General features: G+C 36.5%; 1 protein-coding gene across 1 annotated transcript in view; it reads right to left on the bottom strand.

Annotated features, from left to right (window-relative positions):
• LOC140153576 (general transcription and DNA repair factor IIH helicase subunit XPD-like) overlaps positions 1–17,932 on the bottom strand; it is a 45,032-nt gene that overhangs the window by 17,478 nt on the left and 9,622 nt on the right. The window contains exons 3-13 of the mRNA XM_072176358.1: positions 14,903–15,043; positions 13,939–14,052; positions 13,046–13,162; positions 11,331–11,447; positions 9,978–10,101; positions 7,786–7,882; positions 6,594–6,727; positions 3,117–3,285; positions 2,354–2,472; positions 1,577–1,646; positions 879–948 (exon numbers count right to left, since the gene is read on the bottom strand). Coding sequence (XP_072032459.1) covers positions 879–948; positions 1,577–1,646; positions 2,354–2,472; positions 3,117–3,285; positions 6,594–6,727; positions 7,786–7,882; positions 9,978–10,101; positions 11,331–11,447; positions 13,046–13,162; positions 13,939–14,052; positions 14,903–15,043 — 1,272 coding nt within the window. The remainder of the gene's footprint in view (positions 1–878; positions 949–1,576; positions 1,647–2,353; positions 2,473–3,116; positions 3,286–6,593; positions 6,728–7,785; positions 7,883–9,977; positions 10,102–11,330; positions 11,448–13,045; positions 13,163–13,938; positions 14,053–14,902; positions 15,044–17,932) is intronic.

Below are 17,932 nucleotides of genomic sequence, written 5' to 3' on the forward strand. Positions count from 1 at the left end.
TCTCAAAGATTTACTTCAGTCATTAGCTATGAGTAATTGATTGTTTGAAACATATAAAAGCACAATAAACCAAAACTTCATGCTAAGAACAATATTTGAAAAATTTACTCCAGTCACTAGCTATGAGTAATATTTTATTGTTTGATGTTTAACTTTTACACACATCTACATGAAAATAAACTCTGCAGTTTAGTGCTTTTAATATTAGGCCATCTTAATTTAATAGTTTGTCTCAAAGCCCTTCTCAAATTGAAAACCTAATGTGGAATGCAGTGTTTTTAGGATTTTTTTTTTTTACTTAAATTTTTGACAAGAATACGGCCCAGAATATGCACACATAGTTGAAGAATTTACGACTTAAGATATTTTTATTCCTGACAAAGTCGGAAGTGAGATTTTGTATGATAGATTTTGATAAATAAAAATGAAATATATTCAAGGCCAGCGAAAATAACACACAAAAAGCTGGTGAATTTACTGATGTAAAGATGGCCTCATAAAGCAATCATTCTCGGTAAGTAAGTAATAATACAGATATGGCCAATGTGCATTAACCTACAGTATAAATTTCAATTGAATGAACACAGCTTGACATAGCATGGCATTTTTCGCATCAAGTGCACGATGTACGCCAGCGTGTGCAACTGTGCGAGCATAACGTGGAAGTGGATCCAAGCATGCCAACTCACTCGTGATTGGTTAGTGTTTTAATTATTGTATCCAAGGTCGTGCGTTTGTGTTGTAGTTTAAAATATGCGATATATGACCACGGATGGATCGCTTACAGCTGTTGAAAGCTGTGTTCATTCAACTGAAATTTCTAATGTAGAGATCATTGTTTTATATACTTCTTAATTCTCAACCAAGATATTACTTACCCCTGAGGTAATAATGACAGATTGGAATCTATCAAATACTGGTTTGATAGCAATGGAGGCATCCATACAACTACAGCAAACAAAAATTAATGACAAAAAATATGTTAATTATGCTCGTATTGATTCAAGAATAAAGAGAAAAATTTAAGCTTTCAAAATTGAACAGTTAACCAATGGTGTTACGCTTGAAAAGCATTTATACTTGTTCAACTCATAATAGGTGAAAATGAGGTGGTTTTTTTTACTGCTCACATCAATAAAGTCCATTATTATGTTTTGATGGATCCAAGTTGTGATAATATTGGATCCAAAACATAATAATGATAAAATTGATGCTTTACTAATATTTATTGGTCTGCTATGAGTTTTAAAATATTGGACTCGACTCTGTCTCGCCCAATATCTTAAACCTCATAGCTCGACCAATTAATATGGGCTCAACTGATCCAATTTTATATCAAACTTTGGCTTGCGTAAATTCACATGAGTGTACAAGTAGGTGCTGTGCCCAACTGTGTGCACACCATGCACCATTCTACGTCAATCCACAATTTTACGAGTCTTGCCACTTGTAGATTGAACAAATTATATATTAGCAATAACACCTAAATTTATATAGCCAGAGAGACCATACATACACAAAACAAAAACTTGCAACCTGGGCAGGGCATGACATATGAAAATAATACAATTCCTACCTGAAATGGAGCACCGGGTTTGGTATGGTTGGTGTCTTATCATCAAATGGCTCTATGATTAAACTGAAACCTGTGTTACATAAGGGAAACCAAAAACTGTTAACATTTCTGACAAATAAACATACATGTACCCACATACCTGCAACCCATAATGTCGGTTGTTATGTACATACCCTTTTTCACCCCATAAGAATATATACGTATGTAAACATTATGCGGTGATATTTATAACCATGCCTATAGGTATACCTACCCCCTCTAGATGCCGTATACGGCCATTTGACTTGTGGGGTTCACCCCACAAGTAAAAAAAAACCGGTAATGTCGGTTTGTACGTATAAATCACCCCACAATGTACCTTAGGTAAGAACAAGCTAGGAAGCATGCAAACAAACACACACACACATAAAATCATGCAGGTGGGTATCCTAACCACCCCCTTTGCACACCTAAGATAGCACATCAACATACAAATGTCTTTACAACTAACAGAAATCCACACTTACTCATATGTGTGTCCACGGGAGGACATCAAAGTCAAATGACTCCCAAGTACATACAATTTACACACATGAGATCAAACATTAAACAAAGACATGTTCTATACCCCTAAATGTCAGCATTTTTACACTATTTGCAAACTCTCCCACTTAACATTGAACTGTGGACATCCTCGGTCCTGGCTGTGTGTGTACACAATTGCGATTGAAGTATCACATAAATGTCCTTGTTTGAAGGTGCTTACTAATGCCCAGATACAAAAAAAACCTGTGTTACCTTTTGTGTAAGTACTGACAAGTGTAGCAAAGTTTGATACCAGTGTGACTGGAGATAAATCCTGGATGTCTGTCAACTCTAATGTCCTCAGCAAAGAATGTAATCTCTCAGCACAAAACCTGAACACACATACAAAAATAAAAAACATACAATGTAAATTTCTTAAATATTCTTTAACATCATCTGAATTGCTCACAAGAAGCAAATTTCATTTCATTATCATAAATGATACAACAAATCTTCACCAGCATCTTCATATCTTATTTGTGGGTTTATTCACATTCATGTTGCGTTTAATTGGATTTAATTACATTGGCTGGTAAAAGAAAAAAATTTGACTGAAGTTACTTCTGGCAAATACTGTGCATAATGAATTTCTGAAAATTTTATGAATGTATCATAGACACAATGGGCTGTTCCATTTAAAATCCACACTACCCTTGTGGAAGATTTTGGAAATATCTGCCACAGGGGAATTATGAATTTCAAATGCCAGTGAGTACTTTAGGCAGCTCCATTTGAATTTCATACACCCTCTGAGAAAGATTCAACCTGAACTTTCACTAGAAGTAGAGTGAATTCCAAATGGAGCTGTTAATTTGTTAATTCCATTTGAAATTATATACTCCCTCTGTGGATGATATTTCCAAAATCTTCCACAGGGGTAGTGTGGATTTTAAATGGAATAGCAGAATATATGGTAAATAAATATCATAAATCGGACCATCGGGTCTCATTGACCTGACCAGATAGATTGACTCACCTCAGAGGTTTCCTGTCGATGCACACTTTACTGAATGTGTCCTTCAGGAATGACGCAGGACTCTCTGAAACAACATGCTGGACCCGTAACCTGACCTTGAGGTACTCCACAAATCTCTTCAAAAAGGCGATAAAATGTTCTGCATTGCGAATGTTTCCTGGCACAGCTTCTATATACGCAAGAAAATTTAGAGGCAAAATATTTTGGGTTTAATGTACTTTTTAATCTAGTACATTACTAGACAAACCATACTTAGTGTATAATATTTGAACCAATAGATCCTATCAAATACGACGTCACTCATTCTCATCTAAATATAATTCTCTACACCAGGAGGCTTCCAAAGGGCAAATTGCATGATAATACAATAATACAATAAAATAGGTGATAGGTATTATTTAAATGGCTCTCTACCAACATACCTCTCCTCTGATATTGCTTTATACAACACTCAAAGCATTTCTCATCATTACCCTCATTCATCGGTTGATCATACTAGGCTTCATATTCCCAAAACTCATCATTCAACAGGTGACAGGGCCTTTTCTGTTATTGGACCCTGGCTGTGGAACATGCTCCCTCTCTCCATCACAGAAGCTGTTTCTCTTATTGTTTTCAAAAAACTGTTAAAAACACACCTTTTTATGTTATTGTTCCTTTCCTTTGGTATTTTTGTTTGTTTCTATTCCAACCTTGGCTGTAGTTTGTAAAGGTGCTTAGACCTTTCATTAGATTATGTGTGATATAAATTGTATATATGTATGTATGTACGAATGGTTGAAAAAAACAAAAATTCATATCGTTTATTCTTATTCTTAGTCAGTTAAATATCATTTTAATAACTAATTATTATTTTATTTTTAACTAGCTGTTTGATCATTTTTATGCTGTAGATATTCACTTGTTTTATGTCCAGTGTGTGCCTACGTTTGCCAGTTCTTTTTCTCTGCGCTGGAAGGTGGTTTTTGCGCTGTAGTTTTGGCCGTCTTGGACCAAATTTTGTGATTGCCGTGGAACTGCACTCGTGACAAGGATCGATGACGCCATTTTGTAGATTGGCATCTACCTTCGGAAGCTGCTACGGAAACAGCTAAGTGCAATATCTTAAGTCCTCACTTTTTTAAAAGTGTGCTCTGTATTTTTAACATTTTAAATGTCTGCTACCAGGCCTTTTGATGATAGTTTTGTGATGTGATTTTATAGTCATCATACATTCGTCATTTTGTATCCCCCATCTTAAATTCCGCCATATTGTTTTTATAGATTGGGAAATCTTTGCTGATTTCTCCTGATATTAATGAAATACAGGCCCTTCAATACCATACAATTTGCCTAAAGAGTGCATTCAACACAGGGCATCGACTTTTGTTGATGCTTTTTGCTGAAGCCAAATTACATTCTGCTCTCAACAAAAGCCATCATCTGTTGATTTTTGACTGCAGTTTTGTCCTTTAGTGCAATATAAAATGGAGTCTGAGACTAACTGTCTCTGTAAGGATATCCATAGACAATAGAAGCATGCAGCCTAAATAAAAGGAGGCAAAATTGAAGTTTCGCAGTGAGCAAGGTAAAGAGGCAGCAATTGGAGAGTTGAATCAGAACAACAAAATTATGCAGGCTTCATCAGAGAATGATCAACTTTTCTACAGAATTATCAAACACATAGAGAGACTGTTGCAATACTGCTGAATTTCTCGTCAATGGTGGTGCAGCTTGTCAAACCAGAGGACATCAGATCAGAATAGGCAGATCATTTTGAGGGATTAGCTAACACCCCATCAACATCCCGCTTTCGATCACAGCTTCAAGAACGAAATTGACGATGGTGTTCAAACGATTAAAGATATCATTAGGCTGATGCCTGATACTGATGGCAATCCTATTTCCCATGAAGAAATTAGTGCAGCGATATCAAGGCTGAACAAAAAGGAAGCTGCTGATCTTGAAGAGCTGTGTGTGGAGCACAAAGGCCATGGTAAACACCAGCTCACTCCTTATTTAGCTGCTCTCTTCAACACCATCATTGCCTGCTCATATGTTCCTGCTGCCTTCAAGAAGGGAATGGTAATTCCTGTCCCCAAAAAAGGGGAAATATGCCCGAGCTACCGACAACTACAGAGGGATAACCATCACCTCCATCATTGGCAAAGTACTGGAGCATGTTGAGCAACATCATCTCCATGATCGACCTTGGGCTGGAGACTACCATCATTGAAAAATACCATATGGGTATGCTTAAGAAAATTACGAAAATCCAGCATCTTCCAGATCTTTCAGATGGCTGATGAAGCCATGTTTCTTTTACTGGGACAGCTCCCCTTTGAGGGTGTTATCAGCAAACATCGCTGTGTTTGGTGCAATCGCTAGGGGCTGCAGTATTGAGAAAGAAATTGCCCAAAGACAGCTTGCGGTGAATGACCATAAATCCAGGAGCTGGTTTCATAAAGCAAATGCTGAACTGAAGAAGTACAGTCTTCCAGATGGACTTTCTATCCTAGCCGACCCACCATCAAAATTAAAGTGGAAAGAAAGAGTCGACAGCGCAGTCAGAACCTTCTGGTTTAACAAGCTTTGTGATGGGGCTGCAAGCCAATCTTCCCTCAAGTATATTAACTGAGACTTCAATCCTACTATGGCTCCACATCATATCTGGTCAACTACTAGTCCAGATGTCATGGACACTCAGAGAGCAGCTGTCAAGGCAAGTCTCCTCACCGGGACATAAACTCTTCAAGATATGAAGGAAGAAATGAAGAATGTCAGATGTGCAAAACTGAGCCTGGATCCACAGGACAATAAGAGTCTTGAAGCTATAAATGTTTCGCGCTCTACCGTATGAGGAAATTCATCATAGGTGATTAATCACCCCTTACTTCAGCCTGGAGCTGATCATCCATATACTTTTTGTCTTTTCGTCATGAGTGATGGCAGTGGATTTGCTGCTGTATGTGTGTTGTAGCATTTAGTTGGTGTTAGTAAATGTTGGTGGAAGATTTTTGTGCTGTGTTTCACCTTCTGTGATCTTATTTTGTTTTTACCCCCTTGCCTCTCTTAACCCTTCAACTAACCTTGTAATATAGTCTTCCCTCCCCCCTGGTTACCCTACCTAAATAGACAGATGGGTTGTACAACTAACTTTGTAGTATTTCATCTATTTCAGCTAGGGAGCACGGTGGTCAAGTGGAATGGGCTCCGACTCATAATCGGAAGGTTGCGGGTTTGAGCCCCGCCGATGTCACCGTGTTGTGGCCTTGAGTATTGGCACTTTATCTCGATTACTCCTCTCTGCCCAGGTATATCAATGTGTACCTGCATTCTTAAATATAGTTGAGGTAACAGACTCACTGTGGAGGAGGTGTGGTGAACCCCCCCACAGCAAACGCTAAACATTAATCGCTAACAAAAGAGAGATGGGCACTCCGTTTGACTCCTTTACCTTTTATCTAGAAAGAAGGATTGTAAACAAAACCCACTAACCTTGCAATATTTCGTCAGGTAAAACTGGGTTGGCTAGCTGTACATCAGTTGCCCTTGCTGCACTTGCATCTCTTAACCCTTCCACTAATCTTTCATATTCCCGCTTTAATCTCTCCGCATCAGTGGCCTTGATTCTATATCAAAATTACATGATTAAGAGTATCACACATCAGAAGGATGTTTACATTCAAGTTATTTTCAAATATTTTGTTTAACCTTGTTGATATAGGGTGTACAGACATCCTGGTGTTACCCTAATCAGAACTGGCTGGGAGGTCTTTGTCATATACAGGATGTGCCCCACAATTCAAATGCAGTAACGGAGAGAGAAAGAAAGTGGATGATAATATTTTTATATTTGCCTTCAAAGGTGAAGGAAGCTTTCCCTTTAATTTCAATTTGAATTACATAAAAGGCCCAGATCAACCCTTTGGCTGGTCATGTTTTACAACAAAAAAGTTGTACTTTCTATTCTATTCTAGCTTTGCATTGGGTTTATTGAAACTTTATTAAGGGGTGGGGTATGAACGTTTGGACAGTATTTTTTGTGGGATATGAGAGCACATCACACATATCGAATTGCATTCTGAATACGAAGAACGTCTTTCTGATATCAAATAATTTTCATTTTTTGAAATTCACGATATAATACAAATTTTATGACAAATTATTAAAATTTGGTATTTTTCATATTTTTGATATATAACAGTCCTCGAAGTAAATTTTATAAATGTAATGATATATTCTTAGAGTGTATGTAGCTGGGAGGAAAAGCCGATGATCAATTGAAAATTTTGACCTTTTATATTGAAGATATGGATTTTTTTCCCCAAAAAAGACCTATTTGTTTTTGGTGTTTTTGGAAAAAAATCCATATCTTCAATACAAAAGGTCAAAATTTTCAATTGATCGTCGGCTTTTCCTCCCACCTACATACAAAATATCAATTTTTAATCATTTGCCATAAAATGTGTATTACATTGTGAATTTTAAAAAATCAAAATTATTTGATATCATCAGGACATTCTTCGCATTCAGAATGCAATTCGATATGTCTGATGTGCTCTAATGTCCCATAATAAATACTGTCCAAACGTTCATACCCCATCCCTTAAATGTCTTAAATTTCTCTGTGTGATCTGTATACATGTTTATTAATCATATTCTGAGTGATTTGAAGCATGAATCCTACCTCTCTATCTGTTGTTTAAGTGCTTCCAAGTTGGTCTGACATTTCTCTAGTGTCTTTCTTGATATATGCACACTTAATGAATCTATGCACACATTATCTGAAAAATAATTTAAAAGTTTGTTAATACACGAGGGCCGGTCTGCATAGGCACTGTGCACACTTATTGCCCAGCCAATTACCCGATCGATACGATCAATATACTAGCCAGCGAGCTTCCAATTGCCACAGCGCATGCGTGAGTGTTGTCAGCGGTAGCCTGACAACAACATCCACATCGACGCCATTTTATTTTCTTCACGGACTACAATGGACCATAAACAGACTTTCTACTTGACTATGAGACTGTGACCTTTTAAAAATGTTTTTCATGATTACAAAAAAAAATCTCTAAAATATTTGTAAAAAATGCGAAATCATTTGCAATATTAACCGCAAAGATATGCTTGTTTTTGTTTACCAATAATTAGGAAATATTCGTGAAATTTTGATACTTATCGGTCACATTTTTGATCAAAAAATGAATATTATACGATTCGTGAACCAAACATTTGCGGCGTGGCCAAGTATATTTACTTCATAGATATAGAAACACTTTAGAATGGACAATTTGACAAAGTCGTGAATTTTGACCAAAACACGGAAGCATTTTGCGGCCGATATACCTGTTGAATTCAGCAACCCATGGATAAAGTCCTGGGATAAAGATCTGTGTAAATGCAGTGCCAATATTGAATTACCGAATTGAGCTAAACGTTTATCATGCGGTTTGTAACTAAATTAATTTAGTACAGGCCATGGCACTTCTGATCAAAATATTTTAATACCGTTAATGTCAGCCCCAGTCCCAGCTTTTCATTTAGTTTGTTTTAAATGTATGATTTAATAGTAGTGCTACGAAAGTAAATACAATTTCCACTCTTCCTCGCCGACCTGTTTGTTTTCTTACTGTATTTATTTATGTTTATAGTCGATGGGCAGTAGTGATGCCAAAGCTCGGATGGGGGGGGGGGGAATCTGAACATATCCCGACAAATAACATCATAGCTATATAATAATAGTCGAAACTATGTTGTACTATGACTCTAAATTATAATAACAATGACCTTGTTAACACAGATAAAGGTACTAACGGTCGTGGTCGATCGCGGCACTTGAGAATGGCACTTGACATGTTTGAGGTACTGTGCAATCAATAATCGATTGGACTGTTAATGTAAGCTGTAGGATAGAGGGCAGTGCGAACAAATGTCCCACTCCATCCCTCGTGAATAATTAATGCACCATGAACATTCGGGTTTCAGTCTTAAGAAATTATTTCAATTCTCCTTCATATTTCTTCTCTAATTTCCCATTGAAATGGTTTTCCCAACATTGGATTCAAACTAAGTGTCCCAAATCCAATTTCCAAAAGATAATAAATAAATTTTGATTATCATCCAGTTATGATTTAAATTGTGTTGAAGAAATATCACAATCTGTTTACCCTTTTCTTGTTAGAATGGTTTCAGTTGACTTCTCTATATTTCCCCAAACTGTACATGTATGAAGCAGCATTTGGAAATTTTAGAGATTTTCACTTAAAAGGGCATTTTGTGATCCACAGCCTCATCCCCCCACTTTTCCCAAACAAAGTTGAGATTTTTATACCACTGGATACCTATGGCTACATAATGTTTATGTACCAAATATTTCTTGCAGATTAATTCGTTTATAGCAAAAATATTGTTAAATTTGAATTTCGTTCTGGTATACCAGAACGAAATTACAACAGTGGCCTATGGAGCAGTGTAATACACATAATCATGCATAACTCGCAAAACACAAAATCGGAATCAACTGAAATTTTGGAAATAAGCTTTTTTCTTTGATTTCTACTGAAAAATTTCATAAAAAGAGGATGCTAGGATCACAAAATCCTCCTTTAATCAAGATTCAAATCATTGAAATCTGTTCAAGGGTATCAAAGTTCACCATATGAATCACATTTGAAATGACCAAACATTACTCAGCAGAAGCTGTTACTGCCTGAAATACATATCTTCGTTAGGCAGGAAAACCTCCTGTTTCATTACCCCCTGAACATGTAACCGGTTGGCAGTTTTGTTTTAAACATGTTCAGGGGCCACAAGTACATAGGAGGTTTTTCCTGTCCAACAACCATATTCAACATTCATGAGTCCGACCGTACCTACCTATATTGTGAGCTTCATCAAAGACTACCACTGACTTGCGTGACAACTCCTTGGATACCAGCTCGGCAATCTTGGGATCTAACAGATAGTGATAACTATACACAATGATATTGGCATGGAATATCTGAAATAGAGAATTTAAGGGACAAGAAGTGTAATAGTTATAACATTTCATGTTTTTGTCTTGTGTTGCTGTCCATACCCCATATGTGTCTTTGTTCCCCATTTTGACCCTAATTGCTGCCCATACCTAACATTACACCACTAACTAGCCTTGTCCACCAGCCTTCACCACCCCAAATTGTGCTCCCCTTGCAAATATATCCATGCACTGCTCACTCTGTAGCCAGTAATATGTAGGTGTCTATGGTCCACATACCTTCCTCGAGTCAATAAAGTAAATCAAATTTTGAGATTTTCATAAAACTGTTAATTTTTCCAGGAATCTGTTATGCTACTTGGATTCTTTGCATCATTTCCTTTCTGAAAATGTATATGTTTACGCTCGTATATACCTCTCATCATTACATTTAGAGATACAATAAAACAAAATGTCTAAATTACTGATTCGAGAAAGGTATACAGACTACAGTTTCAATTTTGCAGACAGCATGCATCACAACTTTTTTGAACACATTTTGTACTTACTGCATATCTTGCTATGAAGTATGGACACCAGCCATTTTGTCTATCTCTATCTGATTCGAGAAAGGTATACCGGCTACAGTTCCAATTTTGCAGCATGCATCACAACCAGGGTTCGAATTCAGTCAATTTTTTTGCATCGCAGTTTGTGCTATGCAAAACACATGTTTGCATAGCAGTATAGCACTTTTAGCTATGCATTTTGGAAAAGTGCATAGCAGTTGATGGAAATTGCATCGCATTTTGCGATACGATACCATCGAATTCGATCGCTGATCACAACCTTTTTGAATACATTTTGTACTTACTGCATATCTTGCTATGAAATACGGACACCAGCCATTTTGTCTATCTCTGATTCGAGAAAGGTATACAGACTACAGTTCCAATTTTGCAGACAGCATGCATCACAACTTTTTTGAATACATTTTGTACTTACTGCATATCTTGCTATGAAGTATGGACACCAGCCATTTTGTCTATCTCTATCTGATTCGAGAAAGGTATACAGACTACAGTTCCAATTTTGCAGACAGCACGCATCACAACTTTTTGAACACATTTTGTACTTACTGCATATCTTGCTATGAAATATGGACACCAGCCATTTTGTCTCTCTCTATCTGATTCGAGAAAGGTATACAGACTACAGTTCCAATTTTGCAGACAGCATGCATCACAACTTTTTTAAACATATTTTGTACTTACAGCATATCTTGCTATGAAATAGGGACACCAGCCATTTTGTCTGCCTCTATCTTTAAGATCATCTAAGCTATAAATACCAGCAGGTAAAGGGGACTCCCTCCCAAAGGAATCAAACTCCTGAAAGAAAACAGATTCACAGAACACCAATGAATCTAAATTCACAAAAACTGTATGTGGCATCATCTGTGGAAGACATCCCACTTGTCCTTCATTCATTTCATTCAGCTGCAAAGCAGGCAACTACAAAGTTTCTCCATGTACTATGATTTGAAGCCAAAGTGGTAGTGGCATCTGGCAATAAAAAGTTGTTGAAGTCCCCCAACAGTTTTTGCACATAAGACAAGTAGGATGTTCTTTGCCTTTCAGGTCTTCTTTTACCATGTAATGGGGTGTAGAGAGCATATCTTCAGCATGGTTCCTCTTCCTGCATCTGCATCCTCAGTAACCCTTATGTTATTTTTGGTCATCGATAGAAGGCTTACATATTGTTTTATTTTGTGTTGAAAATGCATTAAGGGATCTAAAATGAGCGTTTATTGTGTTTCGACAGTATTTTTTGTAGGACATGAGAGCACCTCGGACCTATCGAATTGCATTCTGAATACGAAGCATGTCTTTCTGATATCAAATAATTTTCATTTTTTGAAAATCACAATATAATACAAATTTTATGACAAATTATAAAAATTTGATATTTTTCAAATTTTGATATATAAGTCCTCGGTAAATTATATAAATCTAATGATATATTCTTAAAGTGTATGTAGCAGGGAGGAAAAGCCGACGGTCAATTGAAAATTTTGACCTTTCATATTGAAGATATGGATTTTTTCCCAAAAGACATAATTTTTTTTTGGTGTTTTGGGAAAAAAATCCATATCTTCAATACTGAAAGGTCAAAATTTTCAATTGATCGTCGGCTTTTCATCCCACCTACATACACTTTAAGTATAAATCATCAGATTTATAAAGTTTACTTCAAGTACTGTTAAATATCAAAAATATCAATTTTAATGATTTGCCATAAAATGTGTATTAAATTGCAATTTCAAAAATCAAAATTATTTGATATTAGAATGACATTCTTCGTATTCAGAATGCAATTCGATATGTCTGATGTGCTCTAATGTCCCAAAATAAATACTGTCCAAACGTTCATACCCCAGCCCTTAAGATAACCTGTCTAATTTAGTCAAATTGGTGTTACATTGAGCATGTGTATTCATTTGCACCAGATGTTTTGAATTCGATAATAACAAGACAACATTTATATTATTATATGTACCTAAATAGCCTGAAATTGACAAAGAGTGAATTCTTTGTATGACAAATATAGCAATAAGCAGGCACAAATTTCTTTTTCCTCATCATTCAAATGTTTATTCATTCATTTATTGGGCCATTCCAGTTGAAATCCATAACCCCTATGGAAGATATATCTTCCACACAGGGAGTGTGAATTTCAAATGGAGCTACCTGAATGAGTGACTCCATTTGAAATCTGCACACAATGTGGTGGGAGATTATGTCTATGTCTTCCATAGGGGGTGTTTGAATTTCAATTGAATAACCCATTCACTCACTTGTTCATTAATTTGTTCAGAAAAAAAGAAGAAAAGAAAAGTGAAAGGAAAAAGAACCAATGACAGGACCAATGAAAGAAAAAAATTAAAGAAAGGATGAAAAGAAGGAATGGCACAAAAATAGAATGTTACCTCAAAGAATGAGCATCCAGGTATTGTTGGGTCATGTTGACGTCTAGATCTAATGTGAGATGCTGTCAGCTGATGACAACGAGTGTCAACCGCTTTGCCAAGTCGCTCCTTACTAACCTACAAAATCAACATTATTATCAGCATCAAACATAATTGTTTTGATTTATATTTGCTTAGTTTATAACTTCACTAGCTACTTTAGTTGTACTGTAGCTACTGCATGCTTTGTGAAATAAACTTGAGTAGATGCATGTATTTGGTATGAATTGCATAATAGGCTTTGGGTGTATAAAGACAGTTGGATTGACATCCAACTTCTCTAATACCCACAAAATATTTATCCTAATAATTAATTAATATGCAACAAATTGGGCCTACTGATAAATATTCAAAACCTCGAAATTCATGAGCACAAATCTTTCCATACTATAATTATATCATACAAAGATTGTTGTCATTTGATTGGCCAATTATTATTGATTGTTTTTGCTATTTTTAGCGTCCATTTTCCATTGCACTCACACACAGCTACCATGGCAACACTGTCAAACACAAGCATATAGCGCTCACAGTGACCACCTCAACTCGCCAATAATAGGAGTGGGTGTTACTTCTTAAATAATAGTTTACATATTTTTTTTTATATTTTTTTTTACAAGTGATTTATAAAATTAAATGGAAGAAAAGGAATTTATATATGAGTTATAAAAAAAAATATTGAATGATTTTATTCATTCAATGGAAAGAATATTTTCATTTTTGGTTTACATACAATGCATGTAAGTACTGCTCCATTCAACTCTGCAAAGTCCATATTTCACCTCATGAAAATATTCTGACCATTGAACTCATAAACATTCAGTATTTGTATATTATTAAGTCTTCACACTTACCGATGGATGAATGCAGAGATTTTTGCGTGAACTCAAGGCAAGACCCAAAATGTTTGGTGCTTCTCCTGTTTCCTTTTCATAGTATTCTGTCAACGTTTTAAGTTCCTCAAGACACTAAAAATACAAACAGACAACATCAATGGGCTATTCCAGTTGAAAGCTACACTCCCCCTGTGGAAGATTTAGCTATAGTCTTCCACAGAGGGAGTATGAGTTTTGAATAGAATAGACAGTTGGGTGACTTCCATTTGAAATACTCACTCCAGCTGTGGAAGATATGGTAAAGCCATAATACAGGGGGAGTATGGGTTTCAAAATGATTAACCCTGACCAATTATATTTGAAAAACATACTCCCCCTGTGGAAAATGTTTCCAAAATCTTCCACAGGGATAGTTTGGATTTTAACTGGAATAGCCCAATGTATCATGTATTTGGAAGTAATCGCCATCAAACAAGGAAGAAATGTGTTCTTGCACTTGCAACTGCCTATTTCCCGAACTGGTAAGGCGTATTGTGATGGGATTTGGTGGAGAGGTGGCAATTAGCCGTCACCAATTTCTATTATGTTTTTGTAGCAAAATATGCTAATTTGGTAGCAAATTTGCATAAATGTTCCTACGTGCCGAAACTGGAATGGCGTATATAGTGATGTGACTTAGTGGAGGGGTGGCCATTGGTGGTCTTCAAATCCCATTAGGTTTTTGTCGCATAATATGATAATTTTGTAGCTTATTTGCATAAAAATTGGTATTTTTTTGGATTGGATTTAAAAATAAAAATTATTCCGCCCAGCTTCAAGTGAACTGGTTAAAACGATGCGTGTTAAGGTGGAGGCATTGCGGCTGATGCAAAGCGTTGAGAACCACAAAAACCGAGAACCACAAAATTCTGGTTCCTGATGCATGCTTTATATGGGCACACTAATCTAAAAAGTCATCAGTTTTCTGGATGATTTAGCTTACCTTTTCTATCTCAGGCACTGTGCGAGAGCAATAGACAAGCTTAGTGACCTCCGATGGGTTTGTCCTCAGATATGCAACAATCAGCGATAGTAGGGAGACTGTCTTCCCTGTCCCTGAAGGCATCTCAAGTACGCAGTGACCCTAAAGGTGAGCAAGATAAAAAGTTAAAGATAATTCAAAATTCTTGTTAGGGAAATATTCTTTAAAAAGAGTATCATTAACTTGTTATTATTATTTACTAACCATCTTACTTTAAATGTAAAGAAAACCAAATTCATGGTGTTTGGTACACGTCATATTCTTGATAAATTTAATGATATCACTTTGTATTACAACAATGATTATATTGAGCGTGTTAATCAATTCAAATACCTTGGTGTTGTTTTTGATTCTTTTATGTCTTGGTCAGAACATGTAAGTAAATTATCAGCAGATATCTCAAAAAGATGTGGTGTTATAAAACGTGTTAAATATTATATTCCTAATAATATCCTAATTATGCTTGCAAATGCTATTGTTATGCCCAACTTTGACTACTGTAGTCCAGTCTGGTCTAATTGTTCAAATGAGCTCTCAAGTGCACTTCAAGTTCTTCACAACAGATTAGCACGTATAATCCTGTCTGCTGACCCAAGATGTCCAATTAATGGAGTTATGTACGTCATCCACCAGTGGAACTCCTGTGCCCCTCCGCAGAACTTCCGGTAGTGGGTGTTCTGCGCTCGGGGCCGCAGAGAATCCACTGTCGGAGTTGCTGCGCTCGGGCGCAGTCCCTTATAGGTAACGGTGGATCATTGCTGCGCTCGGGCGCAGAACATCCACTGTTGGAGTAACTGCGCTCGGAAGCAAAATAATAGATTTTCTTATTAAATATAACGGTGGATCATTTCTGCGCTCGGGCGCAGAACATCCACTATCGGAGTTTATGCGCCCGGGCGCAGTCCCTTATAGCATGGAGGTATATAAATAAATGGAGAATGATCCAGCCAAGCCTCTTTTGTACTACGTTGGTTATGACCAATTATTGTTGAATAGGCAATTTCAGGCTTATATTGATTATGCTAAGCTGATTACATTGTGAAGTCTGTTTCACTGGCCATTGATTTCAATGGGGTAAAATGAAGTTTAGGGCCTATACTTATTGGAAAGTGCTCATGTTTCATAAAATTTTGATATCAAAATCTCATTTTCGCCAAAAATTGAGTGCTTAAATTGCATCAAGAAATCAGTCTTTTTGAAAAAAGAAACACCTTATCTGTTGTCATCTTGCGACTCCCTACATTTTGGTCATGAAAAATTGAATTATGACTTTTTTTCCAAAAAGTTATGACCCCCCGTATATTTGGAACCCCTCCCTCCAAAGAAAATGATAGCCTCCTAATAATATTAATAATCATTTAGGCCTAAATACTGATAATTATTTATTATACAATGAGAAGTTTAATGATGATGATTTAGGCGGCCTATACGATTTCATGACAATACAGAATTTAAAGTTTAAAAACAATTAAACATGACATATCCGTCATGGCACTCAATCAATTTGACCCGAAGCTTCAACCAAAATCACGATTATCATACACTAAACTATGAGAAACTATTTAAACAAAGTATGTAGGGCCTATACATTCCGTATATCAATTCCTCTCTAGAAAAGATTGTCTGATCATCACTTTTGCTTGAATTCAAGTACTTCCGGTAAATTTTGCTCGCTTCAGTAACTCAAATGGCCCAAATTGGCCCAACATAATTTTTTTCACAATCGGAAGGTAAAAACGTTTTGCTTTCATTTGCACTATATTTGAACTCCTCAGACCCCTTAAAAGCTTAATATATGAACATGAAAACTAAGTATATTTGTCAAGTTACGGCACAACTAGTGTAGAAAATAGTTTCATAACTTGAGAACAGAACATCCGAATTTCTTCGGGTTTTCGCACGATCATACATTGAAACTATAAGCTATCAAAACTGGTGACTTTGAACTAGCTGATTGACTAGCTGACGTCATTATACAGTCTCTTTTACAAGGCTTCCGATGCGGGTCAATGTAGGGTCAATTCCTATGAGGAAATTTTGGGAGTGACAATCAATGAACCATGGTAGAGGCTCATAACCATCGTGGAGATCAATAGCTTGGCTGAAGTGGCTGGTCAATTCAAGTTTGGTGACTCATTGAATAGAGGTAACGGGATAATCTCCACTTAAGAGATTAGAATTCTGGCGATCATTCTCCATTTATTTATATACCTCCATGCTTATAGGTAACGGTGGATCATTGCTGCGCTCGGGCGCAGAACATCCACTGTTGGAGTAACTGCGCTCGGAAGCAAAATAATAGATTTTCTTATTATAATAACGGTGGATCATTTCTGCGCTCGGGGCGCAGAACATCCACTGTCGGAGTTGATCGCCCGGCGCAGTCCCTTATATGTAACGGTGGATCATTGATGCGCTCGGGCGCAGAACATCCACTGTTGGAGTTGCTGCGCTTTCGGAAGTAAAATAATACATTTTCAGTATTATAATAACGGTGGATCATTTCTGCGCTCGGGCGCAGAACATCCACTGTCGGAGTTGATGCGCTCGGAAGCAAAATAATACATTTTCTTATTAGGCCTATATTAATAAATATACATGCGTGTAATAACTAGTATTAGGCCTATTATAACTCCAAATTGAAAGCAAAATAATACATTTTCTTATTGAAATTACGGCGGATCATTGCTGCGCTCGGGCGCAGAAAATCCACTGTCGGAGCTTCTGCGCTCGGAAGTCAAATAAATTATTTTATTATTTTATTAATAAAATATAATTATGCATGCGTATAATAACTTAACTCCGAGAAGTTTATTGCTATATAACCGAATTGACAGCAAAATAATAGATTTTCTAATTGAAATTACGGCGGATCATTGCTGCGCTCGGGCGCAGAAAATCCACTGTCGGAGCTTCTGCGCTCGAAATTCAAATAAATTAGTTTCTTATTTTATTAATAAAATATAATTATGCATGCGTAACTCCGAGAAG

This window comes from Amphiura filiformis, chromosome 5 (genome assembly GCF_039555335.1).
Source record: "Amphiura filiformis chromosome 5, Afil_fr2py, whole genome shotgun sequence".
Classification (NCBI taxonomy): domain Eukaryota; kingdom Metazoa; phylum Echinodermata; class Ophiuroidea; order Amphilepidida; family Amphiuridae; genus Amphiura; species Amphiura filiformis.